This window comes from Verticillium dahliae, genomic scaffold (assembly GCF_000150675.1).
Source record: "Verticillium dahliae VdLs.17 supercont1.24 genomic scaffold, whole genome shotgun sequence".
In the NCBI taxonomy this organism is placed as follows: Eukaryota; Fungi; Ascomycota; class Sordariomycetes; order Glomerellales; family Plectosphaerellaceae; genus Verticillium; species Verticillium dahliae.
In genome coordinates, this window is record NW_009276937.1 from 99,051 (window position 1) to 119,581 (window position 20,531).

Below are 20,531 nucleotides of genomic sequence, written 5' to 3' on the forward strand. Positions count from 1 at the left end.
ACTGACGCCTCCAGCTCCGTCTGCTTGGTCGTGACGGCGGCGAGCGCCACGTTGGCCTGCACGACGGCGGCCGCCGCGAGGCCGCACCAGTCAAAGAGCTCAATCTCCTCGTCGGCGTGTGCTTGAGCTCCAGCGTGCCGAGGCGTTGCTGCGCAAAAGAAGGGTCAGCGGTCCGTGCCTCGTGGGCAGAGAAGGAGGAGGAGGAGGATGAAAGGGCGGGCGTACCGTGATGCCCTTGACGCGCCGCCTCACGGTGATTGTGATGGCGACCTCGCTCTCCACCGTGGCGATGGCCTCGACGCCCTCGCCGGGGTTCTGCGTCAGGAGGCCAGATAGGATGTCGACCCACTCGTCTTCGGCGCAGGGGCTGTTCTTGACCAGCAGTTGGGCGACGCGATCATGACGCACTGCACGAATGTCTGGTCAGATCGGGGCTGCCGGACCGGGGGAGGGGAGGCGTCGCGCTTGCAGAAGGCGTGGGAGAAGCACGCGGCCTGAGACGGGGCTGCCGGCCGGGACGCGGCGATCGGCGGGGTAAGACCGGGAAGGGGGAAGAGAGAGAGAAAGAAGAAATGATTTGACGTACATGAGGCCACATAGGGGGCCAGACCATCCGTGCCCACGAGCTTGAGGTCGAGAGGTTTCGTCCGGGTCTGGGCTGCGTTGACGAGGACGAAACTGCCTTCCTCGTCTGATCTTGGAAAACGGAGGACAGAGGCCGTGGCGACCATTTCTGATGAGGTTGGCTTCGTTTGAGTGCGTGACTTGATTGTCGCTCGGTTTCATGTATCAGCTCTGAAAGAGAGGCAGCGCGAGTCTGGAGGAATCGACAGAGTGGCGGCAGCAACAACAACAACAACAACACCACCAATACTACGACCACTAACACCAACAGCAGACAGCCGAGAAAAGCCGGACACCCACACCGTGGTGAAACACTTGACGCAGAACAGATCGGGTCGTAAGGACGGATGAGGCCCAACTGACGGGTCGAACGAGCGAGGACGACAGGTGACGGCGGCGGGCCGAGAACAAGACTGGTCGTCGTGGGTGTGATGACGGGAAGGCTAGAGATGCTAGTCGACCAGTGTCAGGATGATGACGATGTCGATAGTTTGCCGGGCGCGGAGATGAGGTTGCTAGGATGCTCTCGGCCGTCGGCAGAGGTTGCAGCTCCGAGCTGGAGAAAGAAGGCAAGAAAAAGCAAGATGAAGTATTGATCTCTCGATAGTTGCTTTTGATGAAGAAATCCCGAGAGAAGCAACAAGCGTCTGTGCTCTGGGCTGCAGCTAACAGATGGTGGATGAGTCGCGCGTGAGAAAAGTAGCCGTCTGCTTGATTTTTTCTTTCTTTTAATAGGCAGCGACGGCGTGAAGCTCGAGATGGTCTCGAGTATTTCCACCGAGGGGCCAGCAAAGCCAACAAAAGCCAGGATAGGCACCAGGGGCGCCAGCGACGATGAAGTTGCCTGCCTGATGGAGGTAGGTAGCTTGGTGATGGAGGTGGTGGTGGTGGTGGAGGTGGTGGTGGAGGTGGAGATGATCTCCAGGCAAACACGGGGGCCAATCGACCGATCGACAGGTTAGACAATGTTCGGCGTCCTACGTCCTTGCAAGTACTGCAGAGGGGGTGCTCATGTGCAACGTGGTTGGTGAGACTGGACCAGCCCTGACGGAGAAGGCTAGGCCTTCTTTTAGGTGCTCAAAAAAGCCAGTTGTGATACCAGTTGGACATGTGTACATACATAGGCTTCTGTAACAATGACAGGTAGACACCTGAGGATAGTCCAAGCACGCCTGTGTACATCTGTACAGAACAAGCGCGATCTGACGCGTCAAGGTCGTGTCTGTGCTGCCTGGCTCGACCCAATCAGTGGTGGAATGCAAGCTCCATGAGCCACGTGACTTGCTGGCCTGACGGCATCATGTCCCAGTCCACCTGTCCACCTGTCCAGTCTAGATGAGTCTTCCAGAGGGGCTCCCCCCCTGCTGTCATGTCTCGCCATCAGGGCCTTTCACTCGCCAGCCCCCTTCAAAGGCCCCGCCTAAACAGCACATTGAGCACTAAAGCAACCGTGCCTACGGCCACCTCACCAGGACCCAGCACAAAGAGGGACCTACCGAGACAGCAGGCCAGCAGGCCAGCACGCCAGCACGCCAGCAAGCAGGGCCAGTAGGTACAATGTAGGTGCTAGGTGAGGCCGAAGTAGGGTCATCCCCAGCCCCCAATCGCCCGACGGCTCAGCCCTGATTTTCGCATCCTCCATGCATCCAGTCCCCCCCTCCCGACCATCTCGTGGCATGCTCCAACATTTGACGATACCTCACCCACACCACCCAACCCGCCACCTACCTACACACCCAACGTCATCCACTGCGAGCTGCTACCACTCTGTATACTCAATCCGAAAGTCTCTCTTCTTCGCCCTGTGAACTCTACTACGATCGATTGTCGATTTCGCATCGCCGCCCCTGAACGAAAATTTACGACGTGCACCAGCGGGACAAATTAACCGACGACTGTGTTGTCCTGCTCCTGCTCCTGCTCCTGCACCAGTCCGAAAACCCTCAACCCTCAACCCTCAACCCACTCCCAGCCACCCGCCATTTTTCGCATCCGGCCACCTTTTGCGGCCTCCCACAAACCCTTCTCAACTCTCCATTGCGACACCTTTCGACCTGATCCAGACGAAGCAATCAATCGACAGGAAGGCCCGACGGCCTTTGCATTGTTGTTGCTCTGGTGTGGACGACATGATCTCGCACCTTCCGTGAACAACGAAAGCTGTCGGATCCTCGACGTCCTCGCTGGACAGCGACCACATCACGTCACCCAGCCCAGCGACCTCCAACCCAACACTACAGAAGCAAATCAACAGTAAACCACAGTAGTAAACTTTCTTCCACGATGGAGGCATTACGCTTGAAGCCGCGGCAGCCGGTGGAAGAACAGATTGAGGATTGGGATGATGGCGACTTCCAGATCGATGCCGGCGAGGCCCCCTTCCGCCCCGCCAATTCGCACAACCAACCGCCGAGTCGTCGCGACTCACACTCGTCCGTCATGTCCTTGCGCTCCGAGCTCGAGTCGTTACCCGACGACGAGAGGCAGCTCCATCTGCCCGGCGATGACGAGCGTTCGACCCTCGACGCCATCGCCGCTGCCACCAAGGCCGGCATCCCTATCCCGCAAAACGTCCCCTCGTCAGCCCTCATGGGCGGCACGATCAAGCGCCTGGGCGGCCGCAAGATTAAGAGGATCATCCAGGACGACTGGGAGAACGATCTCGAGCTGCCCGACTCCGCACAAGCCCTTCGCATAAAACCACAGGACGCCTCGCAGTTCCCCGACGCCCTGCGACAGGTGAGCGGCCCTCACTCTAGCCCCACCAAGTTGTCGGCCGCCGTCCGTCTGTCCATCAGCAAAGACGAGCGGAGACAATCTACCATGTCCATGTCGAGTGTCGTGTCGGGCGCTGCCAACCTGGACAAGTTTAAAGACAACGATGACGAAGACGATGACTTCTTCGATGACGGAGCCGCTACCATCAAAGTCTCCAAGACACGCCCACCCAAGCCCATCTCGCTCATCACGCCACCTACCCCTCAGAAAATGGACAAGACGGACAAGATTGCCGGTGCCGACGACGACTTTGAGGGCGACTTCGAGCTGCCCTCTGACGGCAAGCTCAAGCTCTCCACGCGTAAGACTATTCCCAAGACGCCGGCACGCAGGCCGAGGATCTGGACTGGGGTGAAGGCAGCTTGGGCACTCGATTCGGCGGCACCAGGAGAGACGGCCGATCCAACCGAAGCTCCTCGGCCTCCGGCCTCAGCCCCAGCGTGTCCAGCTCGTTCACTGCCGAGAGCGAAGACGACACCTTTGAGGGCCTCCTGCTGCCAAGCGGACACGTCAACTTTGAGGAGCGACTCGTGCGAAATAGAAAGAGCCGCTCGCCCGTCCGTACGGTGGAAGAGGAGTCTGCCGATCTCAAGACTCCTCAGCCTCAGGCCCAGGCGCCTCAGGTCCAGCCCGCACCGCGCGCCCCCCAAGCTGAAGCCGACAAGGATGACATGTTTAACGATCTCGAGCTCGGCGACGGCGAAGTCTTTGATTCGGGCAAGCTCACATTACACCGCAACATCCGCATGAACACAAACCGCCCCGCCAGCCCGACGCGGCCCAAGACGGCCGTCTCCATCACCTTCACCAACAAGCCCGTGCAGTCACGTCTGCCGAGACCGAACCATGAGCGCGCTCAGTCTTCTTTGGAGCCCGTGTCGGAGAGTGGCGGTCCCATTCAGTCCAGATCGAGGCGGTCGCAGTCACGCATGGGTCACTCGTCACATTCTTCTGTCACCAGTCTACCCACGCCAACGACGCCTTCTCCCATTCAGCTCATACAACCCGCAACGCCCCGCAGGCGAGAGATGAGCAAGCCTACATCCCACGCCTCTCTCCGCAACGAGCCCACCACCACCAGCTCCCAGCTGTTAAAGTTTAAGCGATCTTTGCCGGCCATGCGAGCGACACCGCAGTCGCCCGCCAAAGCCCCCATTCCTCGATATGAGAGACCCCCCTCTCGCACCGACGGCCGTCCGCAGTCCTCTCTGCGACCCAAGACGCCGGTCGAGAGACGAGCCGCTGGAGAGCCCGCGCTTCAGACGGCCCGCAAGCCGTTCCTGCCCGCTGGTTCATCTACCACGCATTCACATCACATATCTGCCAAGACGGGACGGTCACTACGACGTCACGACTCGAACAGTTCCATCGATCTCCGTCCCGTCTCAAGGACCGTCTCCCGGTCCACAATGCGCTCGCCTAGTCCGCAGCGCCTCCACCGCAGCGCCAACCAGATCGCCCACGGCGGACCGCGGGCTGGCTATTACCAGAACCGATCCAAGACGTTTGGTGACGGGCATGAGCTCGACGCTTTTGACGACCTGCCTACGTCGAGCCAGGCAGAGTCCAAGTACGTCTGCCAGCCAGCAAAGGCGCCTCTGCGAAACAAGATTTACCAGAACGTGCTGCCCGACCGCAACACGACCCCCTCACCGGTGCCTCCATCGCCAGCCAGATTCGACCGATCTGACAGCACACCACACTTTGCCCGCGACACTGCAGCTAGCAGGATCGCGCGGGAGACGTCACTGGCTCACCGTGCTCCTTCCAATGGACCGCTTGCACAATTGACGACCCAGCGTGTTGCGCAGCTTTCTAGCAGAAACAACTTTCACCCGGGTGTCCCACAGCCGACGGTGCGCTCTAAGAAGCATCGCAACAAGCCTCCGCAGCTCAAGCCGCATTTGATTACCAACATGAACAAGGACAATTCTTCGAGGCGTAAGTTTTGATTTCGATGTCCCCAATGGGCGGAGACAGGGATACTAACAAAATGACAGACGAGAAGGGCATGTTCTATAACCCACAAACACACCGATGGGAAGGCAATGAGAACGCGCTCAGCGCCTTCGACCCCCCAATGCCTTCGCCTTCGACTCTGACCCCCATCGCTCACCTGCCGCGCGAGAAGGAGACTGGCACACCCCGCCCGGCTCTCATCACCAACATTACCGGGACCAAGAACGTTCAGGTCGTCGGAGGCATGGTGTTCGACCCGCAGAACATGTGCTGGCTCAAGCTGGACCCTCAGAACAAAGCAAAGTCCGAGTCCAATGATACGATGGATGGCTTCAACGCCCTGGACGACGACGACGATGTTTTCAAAGACATCCCCGACCTCGAGGACCCTCCTGCCGACTCTGCCGAAGGCGGTCACGGCCGTGTCAGCGACGTCAAGGACGACTGGCTTGTCGGCGAGGAGTTTGACGTCGGCCCCGAATTTGTGCGCCGACAGCGTGAGGAAGAAGACCGGTGGAGGAAGAAGTGCGAGAAGTGGCTCGACGTGCCCGACCGCAACCGCGAGACCTGGCGCTGGGCCATCCGCGACCTTCTCGTGCACCAGCGCACCACGGCGCAATAAGGGCGACCGCCCCCTCTCAGAAATACATTCGAAGCGAAACTCGTACATTTGCACACACTCACACCACGACCACCCAACCTGCCATTTACCCATCTACGCATTTTAATACCCCCCCAACGTTACGATCGTCATGATGAGGTTGCAGCTCTTACGGGAGCTGTGGAGTTTACGGGGCGCGACAGCATTGTTTTGCGGATTGGCATGATTTTTTCATTTACTGATTTATAGCGTGGGGAGGCGGCTCCCCACACTGTCTGTGTATTATCACCCCCATCATAACCATGAAGACTATGAACTGAGGAGGCTTTAAAAGTTGTGCAGCTGCAGCAAGCAGCCGCGTTGTTGATTTTTCGAAGTGGTAGAGCCAGAGGCAGAGGGGTTGAGGAGCCAGGATAGGGGGTCAGCGTTTGCCGACTTGATGGATGGCGAATGCGTTGAGCGAACAAAGAAATGAAGGGAATTGCCTGTGACATTCGTGGCGCTCAGATGTGTTTCAATGTGATGACATGCAAGTAACGTATTTTTTCAGAGACGTGTGATTTCAAAGACGTGAATGCTTCGTTTTCTGTACGAAACCCAAACTCCTGGTACATAGATTTGCCGGGACGACACCACCAGGCTGCGCTGCTTCACATGATCTCGGCCACACATATTTTTCTCTCGCTCCGCCCAGTCGGAGGCCCGTCTACTTTCCGCCCGTCTTCTTGCCCTTCTTGCCCTTCTTCTTCTCGGGCGTCGTCTTCGTCTCGGGCACAACCTTCTCGGCCGTCTCGGTGATCAGGCCGGCCTTCTTCAGCTCGACCTCGTCAGCGGGCTTCTTGGTCTTCTTCTCGCCCTTGGGCGCCTTCTTCTTCTTCTTCTCTACGGCGGCGACGGGCTCCTCCACGACGGGCTCCTCGTCCTCGGCCTTGGCCTTGTGGGCCTTTTTCGACTTGCCGTCCTCCCGCGTCTTGTCCTCGCCCTTCTTCTCCCCCTTGGCGTTCGCCGCGCCCTTGTCGAGCGCGTGCGGATCGAGACCCCTCCTGCGCATGGCATTCCTCTTCGCCTTGAGCATATACCCCTCATCCTCCTCGTCATCAAAGCCGCCGAACCCGTCGTCGCTCGTCCCGGCGCCCTCCTCCTCCTCCTCGGCACCAACGGGCGTCCTGTCGACGAGGGCACCCTCGTCGTCGCCGCCGTCGCCCGCGCGGCGGCCGTTCTTGGCCGCGACGGACAGGCGGTCGGCGTCGGCGGGGCCGGCGACGGCCTTGGCGGGCGTGGGGCCGACCTTTTGGAACTTGGACACGAAGAAGCCGTCGACGTTGTACGTGTGCGGGTAGTAGCGGCGCGTCAGCTTGAGGGAGGCGTCGAACGTCTTGCCCATGTACGACGTGAAGCCCTCCTTGCCGAAGGGGAGGCCCGTGTCGACGAGCTTGACGTTTGGGCGCCGGGAGAGGGCGTACTGCACGACGGCCTCGCTGTGGGAAGGTCGTTAGTTATTTTTCTCATCTCTTTTTTGGGGGAGGGGGGGGGGGACAGCAGGGAGACGGGCGTCGGGGTATATGAATGCTTCGGGCAGGGGACGTACTTCTCCTCAATGGTGACGCTGCAGGTGGAGTAGACGATGAAGCCGCCCGTTTTGCTGTTGTGGTTCACCGAGTCGATGGCGGCGAGGAGCAGCTGCTTCTGCATGTGTGGGAGCATCATGAAATCGCGCTCCGTCTTGTTGGTCTTGACGCTGGGATCCTTGGCAATGACGCCCGTTCCGGAGCCTGTGCGATCAATGTCAGCAGCTGTGGACGACGGGGGTAGCATCTCTGGCGGAGCCACGTACAAGGAGCATCGAGGAGGACCCTGTCGAAACCGCCCATGGGCTTGGGGAATTCTCGCGCATCGTAGTTGGAGACGACGACGTTGCGCGCGCCGAGCTGTCGTCGTGTTAGTAAACGCCGGTCAAAAATGCCATGACGAGCCAAACGTACGCGGTGAATGTTACCGATCAGACCCTTGGCACGAGCCTTGTTGGGATCGTTGGCCAAGATGAAGCCCTTGTTCTTCATCATGGCAGCCATGTGTGTCGTCTTGCCACCGGGAGCAGCGGCCATATCGAGGACGCGCTCGTTCTCCTGGGGTCCGAGGGCCATGACGGGAAGGAACGAAGAGGCGGCTTGCTGAGAGGGGGTTAGTCTTCCTGTCAAGACTGCGTGCAGCGCGGGCCTGAACGTACCAGAATGTAGTGTCCGGCGAGGTACTCGGGGCTGGCACCGAGGGGAATGCTGCTCTCTAGCCAGAACGTCAGCAAGTCGTTCACTTTCAACGCTCCCAGGACGAGAGAGGACTTACCAAAGACCTGGAGACCGACCTTGCTCCACTTGCCGACAGGCTCCAGGACAACACCTCGAGAGATCAAAGACTGGGCGAGGTCTCTGCGGTGTGTCCTCAGAGTGTTGGTGCGAATGACGATGGGTCTCGGGCTCTCGTTGGCCTCAAAGAAGGAGAAGGCTTCGCTCGGGCTGAACAGGTTGAACAGCTTCTCAGCAAGGTATTCTGAGTAGCCGTAGTAGCCGCAAATGTCCTTGATCAGTTGCGCCGTGTACTCGGAGCGGCTGCGGCCGGGGTCGGCCAGTTTGGCGAAATCCTCGAGAATGCGCACATTGTCGGTCATGCGGTTGCGGAGAACGTGCAGATCCGGCGCGAGGGCCTTCTTCTTGGGGTCCTCGTTGTCGTCATCAAGCACCATGCCCGTCTCGGCGATATTCGTCTGCAGGCCCATCTCCTCGAGCTCAGCCGCCGCATCCTCGGCCTCCTGCGCCGCCTGCTCGTCGAGCTTGCGCGAGAGACCCTCGAGGTTCGCCCGGCTCAGCGCCTCCTCGCCATCCGAGTCGTCCTCGTCCTCGGAGAAGACGTGCTTGTTCTGCTCCTGCTCGGGGTCGTCAGAGTCGAATACCGAGTCGTCAGAGCCGAGGAAATCGTCGCCCAGCGTAGCGTCGCCGTCGAGGCCAGAGAGTTCGTCGTCGCTGGCAGCAAGGTCGGCCATGTCATCGTCGTCCGAAAGCTCGGCCTCCTCCTCGACGACCTTGGCCTTCTTGCCCTTCTTGGGCTTGCTGCGCGGGTTCACCGCAGGGGTGACAGCGGCGTCGGCCTTTACACCATTGGTGCCCTTGGCGGACTTGGCCTTCTTCGCAGGCGGTGCGGCGGCCTGCTGCTTGCTCGCGCGTCGCCTCTTGTTCTGGGGTGCCTCGGTGGGCTCATCGACGGGGAGGCCAGCCTTTCTCTTGAGCTTGGCGAAGTGAGCCTCCGACAGTGGCTCGGGAGGGCCCTGCTTCTTGAATCGGTTTCCGACCTGTTTCTCGAGTCAATTCTTGTCCAAGATACTCTAGTAGTTTTAGGTACTAGAAGATATACGTACACCCATGATTCCTGTGGTTCGTTGAAGGGCGGTATATCAGAATCGTGTCGTCGTCCGTTGTCGTCAGGTGGTCGCGATCCCAGAGATGCGCCAGCCAGTACTGTCCGCTGCAGAAAAAAGTTGGACCCCCACCGAAACTTTTCCTTGATATCGATATCGATGCACGGACGCTGCGATAAGCCGGGGAGCTTGGACACTGTGTGCAGTACGTACCTCTGGCCTGCTTACCTAAGTCGGTCTCGGCCTTTGGGGCCTGCACTGCGGGTAGCTACAGTGAGGTAGGTACCTGGGTACCTGCCTACCTAGGTACCTACGTACGTGGGGCAATGGATGGATCCAAGAGTTGGCTCCCAGTGACGAGGTAGACAACCGCACATCTTCGTGACGTCTGAAGCCTCCGTGTAACAGCCATACAGTCTGTGATCCAACCCTCACCACTCAACGCACCCAAGAACCGACAGCCACGTAGAAGTCACTTCAGCAAGAGACTCCGAACACCGCAAACATGGCCGAGGTCGTTTTCGCACGACAGTTCCTGTCGACCCTCGACTCCAAGCCCATCAAGCTCTCCGCAGACCATGTCGAGGATCCCAAGAACTTCCCCGCGCGCCCTCCCGTTCGTCGCCTCTCCCCCTCCGTCCCAGCAACCCCCTTTCCAGCCCGTCCGCCGCCCCATGCTGACCCGCGCAGTACGTCCTCCCCAAGATGCCCAAGGCCTTCAGCAAGCCCGCAGCGCCGCTGGCCCCAGGCCAAGAGCGCAGCGTCACCGTCGTCCTCAAGTCGCTGCGCAACCCGCCCATCGACGTCAAGCTCACCTCACAGCCCCTCAACACGTCCGTCCTCGACCTCAAGGCCCGCGTCGCCGAAACGGCCCGCGTCCCCGCCGACAAGCTGCGCCTGCTGCACCGCAAGAAGCCCGTGCCCGACAGCAAGATCCTCAAGGACCTCGCGGGCGACGACGAGGCGACGGTCGAGTTTGCCGTCATGGTCATTGGCGGCGCGGCGGCCGTGCAGCAGCCGCCGGCGGACGGCGAGGCGGGCGTCGGCGTTGCGGGCGAGGCTACGGGTGCCGCGGCGCTCGAGACGGAGGCCTTTTGGACGGATCTCAAGGGGTTCCTGATGCAGAGGCTCAAGGACGAGGCCGAGGCCGAGAAGCTGGCTGCGTCATGGCACGCCGACTGGGCGAGCAAGAGGTAGACAATAGGAGGAGGACACTTTGAGCATGTGCGAGAGGAGGAGGGCGTTCATAGCTACGGTGGGAAATCGACAGCGATCATGGAGCATCAAATGAGAACACGAGAATGACAAAGTGTGGAGACGACAGCGAGAATCGTGTTTACATCCCAGCGTGTGATAACTTCCGTACGGAGTACTGTGAAAAACGAAACAGCACAACCAGGCGGAGGGCCATCAGATCTGGGAAATCAAGCCTTGTCGCGGTCTCAGAGAAAAAAACATGATCCGGGGCCAATCCCTGGGTCTGTCTGGGCCCGCCCGGTCGAGTACGTGGGTATACGCGAGCGGAGACGGAGACAACAGCCATCAGGGGCTCCCCCGGCAGACTAACATTTCATCCTCCCCTTTTCGCGATTGCAACAGTCAACCTCTCCGTCATTGGGTCATCATTCGTCTCTGAGGACGGTAGCCGCTAAAGAGTATATGCTCTCCGTCTTCGCGTTAAGAAAAAGCTCCAAGATACGGTGCCGGCAAGTGTGTGTGGGAGGGGGGCGGCGCTGGGAACGACACGTTTATGCGGCAAGACCCTTACTGACGGTCTTGATGATGCTGTCATACTCAATGTCGTCGGGATCGTTGGCCTGGAGCTCAGTCGCGAGACCGGTCAGGGAGCGCTTGAGAGCCTCCTTGGAAGAGGCGTAGATCATCTTAGCCTGTGTAGAGTGTCAGCACGCCGTCTATGCAGAGGCCAGGTAGTTGCAGAGATGAGAGGGCAAGGTGCTTACCATGATGCCAGCATCATCGGGGGACCACGCGATGAAGGCGATCTTGTTGCTGCGGTCGGTGTCAGTATGTGAGCCTGCGCCAAAGTTCTGTTGGCGACATACCGCTCGCCCTCGCCAGAGGCAAGGCTGTACTGGAAGTCGTAGACGGCGTAGCGGGGACCCTTGCCGACGGCACCCTGAACCTCGTTAGCGCCGTCTCGTCTCTGATTTGGACTGCAGAGCGGCTGCGACGTACAGTCTTGGACTTGCTGGTGGCGTTGATGAGCCTCTCGCGGAAGGTCTCCCAGTCCTTGTTCTCAGAGGCCTCCTCGATGACAATCTGCTTGTTGTCGTCGGACAGCTTGAAGACAATGTACTTGTACTTCTTGTTGAGCTTCAGGTCGTTGTACGCCTCGATGCACTCCTGGGAAACGGACGCTCTGTGTTGGGTTGCCAAGTCAGCGTCTTGTTGCCGTGTTGCACTCCAGGAAACACCTCGTTCGGTCCATGTTGCGGGGGTCGCCCGACCGGGGTGGCCGGGCGGGCGTAGGCGCCGAGGTTCGACAGAGCTGGTTGGGGTGAATGAGGATGAACAAACCCGGATTGAGACTGCGATCGAGGTTAGGGCCCGTTGCAAACAAGACGTTGTCGGCCGGAAGCGTAAGTCACTCACCATTGTGTATGTGGGATGGCGGGGGGGTGCGCAAGTGGGTTGGGGAGACGGGCTGAGCTACAATTAGCACACAGCTGGGATGGCTTCGAAATGAACGGTTTGTGAGGATGAAGCGACAGAGGTCCGAGGTTGCAGAAGCTTTTTAAAACTGGCAATGCCTGGTGGAAAAGGTGGGTTGGGAGGTGCAGGCAACAGCTTACAGTAAAGTCAGGATACGTAGGCAGAGAGAAGGAGTTGGAGTTGGGTCGATGTCCTGGTCTGTCGAGTTGTTGGCGGCTGGGGGCCGTGGAGGGGGGGGAGTGGGAGAAAAACCGCCCCAGCATGGTGGGGTTGGCACGGTGAGACATGCCACGTGACCCGCGTCGTCAGCCACAGAACACCAGTGCACCACCCGAACAAGAGCATCCCCCATGCAGTTCTTGGCCTGATGGTGCGCGTCCTGCCTGCATTGCATCCTCTTGAGACTGGTCTTTGACCCCTCCATTCCTTCAGTGTGCCCTGAACCATTACCAGGGATCTGGACAAAGCCTGGACGCACTGGGCGATTAAGCTGACGCAAACCCAGGCAGCAAGATCACGCATGGCGCACATGATGTTTAACTTGTTTTGTTCATCCTAATTTACACGGCTGATCGGCGCTATAGTACAAAGATGAGCTCAAGCTGTGCAGCTGCCTCGCCAGCATCTGCTCTGCTCGTCCTAATGGAACATGGTCGAAAAGACGAGAGGTAGAGAGGAGTTGTAGTACAAGGCCGCGATCCCATCCGTTACAGAACACCAAAGCCATGCTCCTTCCCCCGTCCCGAATCACTTTTGATACAGAAAAATTTGGTCAACCACTTTCTTACATCATGCCACCCATGCCACCCATGCCGCCCATACCGCCCATGCCGCCAGGAGGACCGCCGGGGCCCTTCTCCTCGGGGGCCTCGACAATGGCGACCTCGGTGGTGCCCAGCAGAGAGGCAACACCGCTGGCGTCACGAAGACCAGTGCGGACAACCTTGAGGGGGTCGAGGATACCGGCAGCGATCATGTCAACGTACTCGCCCTTGGCCGAGTCAAAGCCCTTGTTGAAGTCGCCAGCGAACTCGTCAGTGAGCTTGCCGACAACGACAGAGCCCTCGAGGCCGGCGTTCTCAACAATGTTGCGAGCGGGGCGGGTGATGGCGTTCTTGATGATGCTCACACCAAGCTGCTGGTCAAAGTTGCCGGGCTTCAGGTCCTTCAGGGCGTTGGTGGAAGCCTTGATCAGAGCAGTGCCACCGCCGGGCAGGATACCCTCCTCCACGGCAGCGCGGGTGGCGTTCAGGGCGTCAACGAAGCGGTCCTTCTTCTCGCCGACCTCAACCTCGGAGGAGCCGCCGACCTTGATGACGGCGACACCACCGGAAAGCTTGGCGAGACGCTCCTGGAGCTTCTCCTTCTCGTACTCGGAGGTGGTGGGGTCGTTGATGACACCACGGATCTGCTCGCAGCGCTGAGCGAGGGCATCCTTGTTGCCCTTGCCGTTCAGGAAGATGGTGTCCTCCTTGGTGATGGTGATGGAGCCGGTGGAGCCGAACATGTCGGGGGTGGCCTTCTCGAGCTTGACATCGAGCTCATCGGAGAAGACGGTACCGTTCGTGAGGACAGCAAGATCGCCGAGGATGGACTTGCGGTTGTCACCGAATCCGGGAGCCTTGACGGCGGCGACCTGGAGCTGGCCGCGGAGCTTGTTGAGGATGCAGACGGCGAGAGCCTCACCCTCAATATCCTCGGCGATGATGACCAGGGGGCGGCGGGCCTGGGTGGAGGCCTCGAGGGCGGGGATGATGTCCTGGACGGCGGAGATCTTCTTCTCGGACAGCAGGATCAGGGGCTTCTCGAACTCGACCTTCTGGGCCTTGGTGTCGGTGATGAAGTAGGGGGAGACGAAGCCGCGGTCGAAGCGCATACCCTCGGTGACCTCGAGCTCGTCGGCCATGGTCTTGCCCTCCTTGACGGTGATGACACCCTCCTTGCCGACCTTCTCCATGGCGTTGGCGATGAGCTTGCCGATGTGGTGGTCGCCGTTGGCACTGATGGTGGCGACCTGAGCAATCTCCTCGCTGGTGGTGATGTCACGCGTGTTCTTCTGGAGGTAGTCGACGACGGCATCGACGGCGGCCTGGATACCACGGCGGAGATCCATGGGGTTGCAGCCAGCGGCGACGTTCTTGACAGTCTCGGAGAAGATGGCACGGGCGAGAACGGTGGCCGAGGTAGTACCGTCACCAGCGACCTCGTTGGTCTTGGAGGCGACGTCCTGGACCAGACGAGCACCAAGGTTCTCGAACTTGTCCTTCAGGGTGATGGACCTTGCGACGGTGACACCATCTGTTTTCTATCAGCACTGAGGTTGCAAAGAGGCGAACGAATAGGCTGGGGATGCTGACCCTTTGTGATCTTGGGGGCGCCGAAGCTAGACTCGATGAGAACGTTGCGGCCCTTGGGGCCAAGTGTTGTCGAAACGGCCTTCGCGAGGGTCTCGACACCGGTGAGCAGGGCAGCGCGAGCCTCAACACCGAACTTCAGTTCCTGTTCATGGAGCGATGAGCGATGAGCGATGATTCCAGCATGTCAAGATGTCGTCCCTAGCATTGAGCATACCTTGTGAGCGTAGCGGACCTGGCCGAGAGCAGCGCCCTGGCGGAACTGGCTCGTCGCCGAGTTCAGGACCGAAGTCCTCGTGCGGGAGGTCAGCGCGCGCTGCATTGTGATGAATTAGAAAAGGGGTATATGTGGTATCACAACAAAGAAGCGACCGTAAAGTACACAGTCGCAGAGGAGAGAGAAATGACGACGGGTTGCTTGAGAGGAATATGGGGGGGGAGGATGGAGTAGAAGGAGGTTTGCTGATGGAAGCTCTGCAGAAGCTCCCCTTCGCGTCCCGATGTCCCATCCCCAAAAATTTATCTCGGAGCTCGGCTAAACGAGGCCCCTTGTGCTCCCTATTCCCGATTCATCCACGCTAACCATCTTTGGTTAAAGCGAGACCCATACAGAATTCCACCTCCTTCCAATGCCGTCTGTCCGATTTGAAGCCATCGTGAGTCGAGCAATGTTTACAACCTGGCCGCGGCCGGCCTCTTGCCGTGAGGTTACCTTGATGGCATTCTATGGAGCGCACGGCAGGCTTGTCATCGACGGCTTTGTTATGGTGAACCAATGGCAAATACTGTTGTCGCAAGCCGGTGGACAAAGTAAACAGTAGGACGGAGAAGAAAACAGAGCCATTAGAACCAGTGAATTAACTAAATGGTTTCTGGAGCATCCCAAGTGTACTGATACCTTATAGCGACCATCACCAACGCAGCGCGGTTCAGCTCTCCTGGTGCTGTGATGACAAAGGCCTCCCTGGCCAAATACCTATGGGGCCGCTGATTCAGGGGCAGATACAGGGGGAATACAGTGCCGGAGAGAATGAGTGACAGTGTCACAATTGGCCAGTCACTCGGAGGCAACAGCTGCACAACACACGAAGGGGCGCTCTTCTTATGGTTGAAAGGCTATTTCAGAGCCCATACTTCTGCTCTCTTTCCCATTTATCTTTGGATGTCCTCGGCCTGGTGGCGTGCAATCATCGATTCCCATGTATGAGCAAATGCCAGCAGCTGATTCCCGTGCCTGGGTTTTCTTCCTTGGTCGCTCACAACGTCGTATGCCCTGTTTGTGACCTCTGTAGAAAAAGCTCACTCCTTCGTCTCCTCCTCAGGCTCTTTCTTTCCTGTATTGAATATGATAGTCAGAAAATTGAAGCTGCGGCTGCAGGTACTGTCTTGAATTCAGGCCGACATACCAGCATTCTGCTCGACAAACGGGTCCTCGTCATTCTCCTTCACCGGGACGGCGACGGACTTGGAGCGCTTGGTCTTGCCCTCCCCGGCACCAGCAGTAGCCTTGGTGGCGCGCTTGCGCTTGGCGGGGGTAGGAGCAGCAGCAGCGCTCGGATCCTGTGAGGCAGCTGGGGTGGCCGTGGCCGTGTTGGTGCCTTTGGTGGTCAGGTCCGAGGGCTTCAGGTCGAAAGTCTTCAGAAGCCGCTCGAAGCGCTTGTGACTTGAAGTAGCGATCGATTAGCATAGGGTGTCTTGGACGAGGTGGGGGGAGATACGTACGCGGCTGCCTTGCTGGTGATCTCAAGCTCGTTGGCGACGGCTTGGAAGTTGATCTTGCCAAGTCAGCGGTTTCCTGCGAGTCTTCGTCGATGTTAGGGGCATTCACCTTGTTGTCGGCACCGAAATTCTTCCAGCAGCAGATGACAAGCTTGAGAGCCTCCTGCGAGGTGTCGGCGGCGTTGCCAGCAGGAGCAGTGCTTTCAGACATGGTGGTGGTCTGTCGGGTTGGTACTGATATGATGTATGTGGTTACTTGGGCTTCTTGAGCTGATGAGGAGTGCTTGCTGCTGCAAAACAAGTTTGTCAGGTTGGATCAAGTTGAGGCGTAGAAGAAAGAAAATATGTTGTCGTAGAGGTTGCGCACGACTGGAGAACCCAAAAGAGCTGCTGGGAATATATGGCCGGCCAAGGGAAGGAAGGACAAGCACTTGCAGTCCATAAGAACCATGTGCGTGCAGGTGATGTCTTGCTTTTCTCGATGCCTTGTAGCTTTTACGAGCGCATTCAAGTTTGCAGAATGGAAGTCAGACTTACCACTTAAAGCTTGAGAAAGTGAATGAGTGCCCTGGAATTCGAAGCAGGTGCGCTTGCGACAATGGGACAAAAGCTGAACGCACAGAAGACACTTCTATCACTGAATTGAGACTAAATCTACAGATTCTTGAACAGTCTACAACCAATCGTCGGCTATCAACGCAGGGGCTTTCAAGTAACACCTATCATTCACTGTTGTACACCTATCGCTCTCCCCAGTATTTCCGGACAGGGCTTGCTCTCCTGATCCTCCGAGAGAAAGCCCCCAACAGTGCTTCGTGTATTGGACTTATCTGCATCGTCCAGAGGCAGCTGCGTCTAGTAATTGCCCCATGGCCTCCCGCCGTCTTTCTGGCTGTAGCTCTGAAAATTCTAGGAGGTGCAGACCTGTTCAAGCATATCGGTGCGTCTGTAGTTGCAACGAACTTCATTTCAAAGATAATTACTAATTATGACTACAACTATGCGAGGGTCATCATATACGACATGAGAAAATAATAGAGAGTAGGGGTATGCCCCTGATCTATGTGTGTTAGGACTCCAAGCATGAAGAAGTCTTCTGCAAAAAAGACACGACAGCAAGCCACTGTGCTAACAAGGCCAGCTGTTTACCAGTGGCTGTATCCGCCCTTGACAGCACCGAAAAGCTTGCCAAGGAAGCCAAAGGCGCCGCCGACAATGACGCTAAGGGTGCTCGCAACGAAGCCAGTGACGAGCGAGACGATACCGGCACCGCCGAGAATGGCGCACAGGCCCGCAGAGAGCGCGGCCTTGATGCCAAAGAGGCCGAGGGCGGCGACGCAGAAGACCTTGTCGGCGAAGATCTGGCCGATCAGAGCGACGAAGCCGATCTTGGCGGAGAGGAAGGCGCCGAGGAAACCGCAGAACTTGGCGGCAAAGTCGGCCTCGAGGAAGAGCTTGGCCCAAGCCTTGAAGAAGGCGCCGCCCTTGAAGCCGCCGCCGCAGATCTCGTTGAAGCTCAGCTTGCCGAAGAAGCCGGCCAGGAGATCGGTGCAGCTGCCAGCGCCGAGGAGGGCGCTGAACTTGCCCTTGAAGCTGGCGCCGAGGAGCAGCTCGAGCTGAGCGGCAAAGTTCACCTTGGCGCCGAAGAGGGCAATGAATTTGGCTGTCAGGTCGGCGCCGAAGCCGAGCTTGCCGCAAATGTGGCCCATGAAGTCGACATCAGCGAGAAGACCACCAAGCGCGGCGCCAAATCCGGCCTTGACACTTAGAAGAGCCTGTAGCTTGGAAATGAACAGGCTGTCGCCGAAGAGGATGCCGAACTTGCCGCCGACGACACCCTTGCCGCAGAGGCTGACGAAGAATTTGACGAAGCTGCTGCTCTTGAAAAAGCCCCCAATCTTGGCGCCAAAGTCGAAGTTGGCGCCAAAGTGAGTACCGAAGAGAGAGATGAAGGCATCAGCACTGATGCCAGCCGAGAAGCGCTTCATAAATTCAACATTGGAGAGGAGAACACCAATCTGAGCGCCAAAATTGCCACCGGCAACGATGCCGGTGCACTTGTCAAGGAAGGCATCGTTGTGGAACAGCAGATCGATCTGGCTGATGAACTCAGCGCTGCCACAGAGCTTCTGAAACTTGACGAGGAACTCGGCATTGGCACTCAATTCAATGACATGTGCAGCAAAGTTGGCATCACCGAGAATTGTGTGCAGGCCAGCGCTGATATCACCTCCAGCGAGGCAGTCGTCGACGAAATCAGGAATGGGGCTGCAGTCGGAGTCAGTTAGAGTCACATCAAGTGAGACAAAAGGCGCTTACTTCTCCTCATCACAGTCACAATCTTCATCATCGGGCGTGTCCTCGTAGGTGTGTCGGGAGACTAGAAGAGTCAGCTGACTGCATCCTCGGCACCTCAAGCCTGTGGACTTACTCTCAACGTAGGAAGACACGACAGAGGACCGGACTTGGACATCTAAGTGGATTATTAGTTTCTTTGAAGTTCTTGTTTGGAGAACCATCTGATACTTACGGTTCAGAGTAGAAACAAGCGGCGCAGCAGTGACCGTGGCAGCGCAGAAAAGGGCCGTGAGGGGGACGAAGAACTTCATCGTGTCGGTGTAGTTTATATTGGAGCGAATGTCAAATGAAGGTGATTATAAAAACCCGAGCACGGCTCAGTGAAAGAAGAGCGAAAGACTTGGTGAGAAGGAAAGAGTCGAACGAGAGACAAGTTGCGAGAGAAGGTGATGCTGAGAAAAGGCCTTCTCTCCTGACTTTCGTCGTGCAGGCACAGCAATTTATATCCCTTCTCTGCCTTTCACTTACCTCGTGTTTACGAGGCAGCCTCCTGGCCGCCATAGCCGTGATGTCTGTGACTGTTGAGCCCGTGAGAATGCAACTGGCTGAGCTCCGACCACCTCACCTGGAACCTGGAACACCGACGCCATTCAGGTGGCCGGCAGCCGACCTGAGGATCCTGTGATCTTCTGAATGCCATGGACCAGAAGAATGCTGTGTATGTTCTAGTTCCCCAGACTAAGATGGGAACCGAAATTGAACCAGGCTCAAAACATCGTGACCAACCGGTGCCTCCCGTCAGCCTTAGCTGATAGTGGAATAGCCAGGTCGTGATGCGACGAGCTAGCGCATGCTCTGCACAGACACCCAGCACGGCGATCTACAGCCACCGGACGGTGGGTGCCTTGTGCTCCTCGTATGCCATCTGGAGAGTCAGGCGAGATCAGACTGCAAGTAAACAGACGAAGCTGTTTTGGTCCTTAGTTGTTTCATCATTGATCTTCTTGGGGCAACATGGCTAGTGACGCTCCAATTCGGCATGTGATGCCCAAAATAGGTAATGCTGGTTGGAATCACAAGCTGATTCGGCCCAAAGACTGCGTCGCTGGGGATGACCTCTCTTCGAATTCGAACACATGAGGTTGATTCTTGCTGGTTGTTCGCGGTCTTCTCAGCGCGAAAAGGACACCAGTGAACCTGGTCGGTGCCTCCTAGCGACGGCTTCGGAGGCCCAGTGGCATGGCGTGTCGAATGTGAAATACATTCCGTCTGAAAAACGACTGTCCTATTCAACTATCATGTCATCTGATAGCAAGACAAGAGAACGAGCGCGCGAGCTCAGGAGCTGGCACCTTCACGTGTGGCTCAGGACCCTTGCGACCGCCCAAAGCGTGGCCTGAGTTCAATGCGTACAAGTACCTGCCAGGCTAGCGTCGACTGCGCCATGCTCATAGCGGTGGTGACCCTTGAAAACAACGACACCACCCGCAATGCGAAGCCCCGAAGGGCGAGGAGGGAAGAAGGAGAAAGGCCGGTAGGACGATATCCTACCGTATTCGGCTATCATATGCTTGAGAGCAAGCTCGCTCTCCTCTCGAAAGTGAGAGGTCTGGCCATTTTGATCGCAAACAATGAAGCCCCCAGAGTTCCAAAGGATGATCATGGACTCGTCGGCCACGGAGGGCTACCTCGGCACGCTGGGATCCAAGAAAGGATAATGCAGGATTTCAACATGATATTGCAACTGCGAGTAGAAATGACTTGCCGAGGTTGCATGCCTAATGACACCTCACGTGTAGGACAGAGAGTGCGTTGGCTTGGGTATAAATCTGTGGCTAAGCTGGCTTGTGGTCTCTTGATGCATGGCCAGGCACATCTGGATCTTGCCAGTGACGGAAACTTGTGCTGATAGCAAATCCTGAAACCATCTCTGTATTCTCGGGTTCAATAATGACAACGAATTGCTCTCCCTTTAGAAAGTAGGAACCTTGCGGAAGGTGCCTAGGTAAATACCTAAGGAGGAAAAGAGGAATGCGAGCCATTAGTTTTGCTTACTAATCATGGGTGGTCTGTGCTCTAGATCTCTGGGGTTATGAGCCCTGTTTTTGCGTTATTT

General features: G+C 57.7%; 8 protein-coding genes across 8 annotated transcripts in view; 2 read left to right on the forward strand and 6 right to left on the reverse strand.

Annotated features, from left to right (window-relative positions):
• Positions 1 to 731, reverse strand: part of VDAG_08893 (uncharacterized protein) — a gene marked incomplete at both ends in the record, with an annotated part of 1,365 nt that extends 634 nt beyond the window's left edge. The window contains 2 exons of the mRNA XM_009656696.1: positions 226 to 407; positions 587 to 731. Coding sequence (XP_009654991.1) covers positions 226 to 407; positions 587 to 731 — 327 coding nt within the window. The remainder of the gene's footprint in view (positions 1 to 225; positions 408 to 586) is intronic.
• Positions 732 to 2,907: 2,176 nt separating this feature from the next.
• VDAG_08894 (uncharacterized protein) lies at positions 2,908 to 5,983 on the forward strand (the record flags this gene model as incomplete). Its single annotated transcript, XM_009656697.1, has 3 exons — positions 2,908 to 3,703; positions 3,760 to 5,343; positions 5,403 to 5,983. The coding sequence occupies 3 exons, from the start codon at positions 2,908 to 2,910 to the stop codon at positions 5,981 to 5,983; spliced, it is 2,961 nt and encodes a 986-aa protein (XP_009654992.1).
• Positions 5,984 to 6,668: 685 nt separating this feature from the next.
• Positions 6,669 to 9,377, reverse strand: VDAG_08895 (Nop16-like protein NOP2; the record flags this gene model as incomplete). Its single annotated transcript, XM_009656698.1, has 6 exons — positions 6,669 to 7,440; positions 7,551 to 7,734; positions 7,797 to 7,890; positions 8,190 to 8,245; positions 8,306 to 9,305; positions 9,372 to 9,377. 6 exons carry the CDS (start codon positions 9,375 to 9,377, stop codon positions 6,669 to 6,671), a joined length of 2,112 nt encoding a protein of 703 aa, XP_009654993.1.
• Positions 9,378 to 9,876: 499 nt separating this feature from the next.
• Positions 9,877 to 10,568, forward strand: VDAG_08896 (uncharacterized protein; the record flags this gene model as incomplete). Its single annotated transcript, XM_009656699.1, has 2 exons — positions 9,877 to 9,987; positions 10,062 to 10,568. The coding sequence occupies 2 exons, from the start codon at positions 9,877 to 9,879 to the stop codon at positions 10,566 to 10,568; spliced, it is 618 nt and encodes a 205-aa protein (XP_009654994.1).
• Positions 10,569 to 10,684: 116 nt separating this feature from the next.
• VDAG_08897 (cofilin) lies at positions 10,685 to 12,211 on the reverse strand. The gene is made up of 7 exons (XM_009656700.1): positions 12,185 to 12,211; positions 11,985 to 12,036; positions 11,910 to 11,920; positions 11,568 to 11,751; positions 11,435 to 11,508; positions 11,333 to 11,381; positions 10,685 to 11,260 (listed from the first exon to the last, which is right to left on the reverse strand). Exons 2-7 carry the CDS (start codon positions 11,985 to 11,987, stop codon positions 11,120 to 11,122), a joined length of 462 nt encoding a protein of 153 aa, XP_009654995.1. The 5' UTR covers positions 11,988 to 12,036; positions 12,185 to 12,211; the 3' UTR covers positions 10,685 to 11,119.
• Positions 12,212 to 12,828: 617 nt separating this feature from the next.
• On the reverse strand, positions 12,829 to 14,720 carry VDAG_08898 (heat shock protein; the record flags this gene model as incomplete). Its single annotated transcript, XM_009656701.1, has 3 exons — positions 12,829 to 14,342; positions 14,402 to 14,543; positions 14,616 to 14,720. 3 exons carry the CDS (start codon positions 14,718 to 14,720, stop codon positions 12,829 to 12,831), a joined length of 1,761 nt encoding a protein of 586 aa, XP_009654996.1.
• A 977-nt stretch (positions 14,721 to 15,697) lies between these two features.
• Positions 15,698 to 16,328, reverse strand: VDAG_08899 (uncharacterized protein; the record flags this gene model as incomplete). The annotated part of the gene is made up of 3 exons (XM_009656702.1): positions 15,698 to 15,732; positions 15,805 to 15,996; positions 16,121 to 16,328. 3 exons carry the CDS (start codon positions 16,326 to 16,328, stop codon positions 15,698 to 15,700), a joined length of 435 nt encoding a protein of 144 aa, XP_009654997.1.
• Positions 16,329 to 17,262: 934 nt separating this feature from the next.
• Positions 17,263 to 18,726, reverse strand: VDAG_08900 (uncharacterized protein; the record flags this gene model as incomplete). Its single annotated transcript, XM_009656703.1, has 4 exons — positions 17,263 to 18,385; positions 18,437 to 18,497; positions 18,549 to 18,590; positions 18,648 to 18,726. The coding sequence occupies 4 exons, from the start codon at positions 18,724 to 18,726 to the stop codon at positions 17,263 to 17,265; spliced, it is 1,305 nt and encodes a 434-aa protein (XP_009654998.1).
• Between the last annotated feature and the right edge of the window lie 1,805 nt (positions 18,727 to 20,531).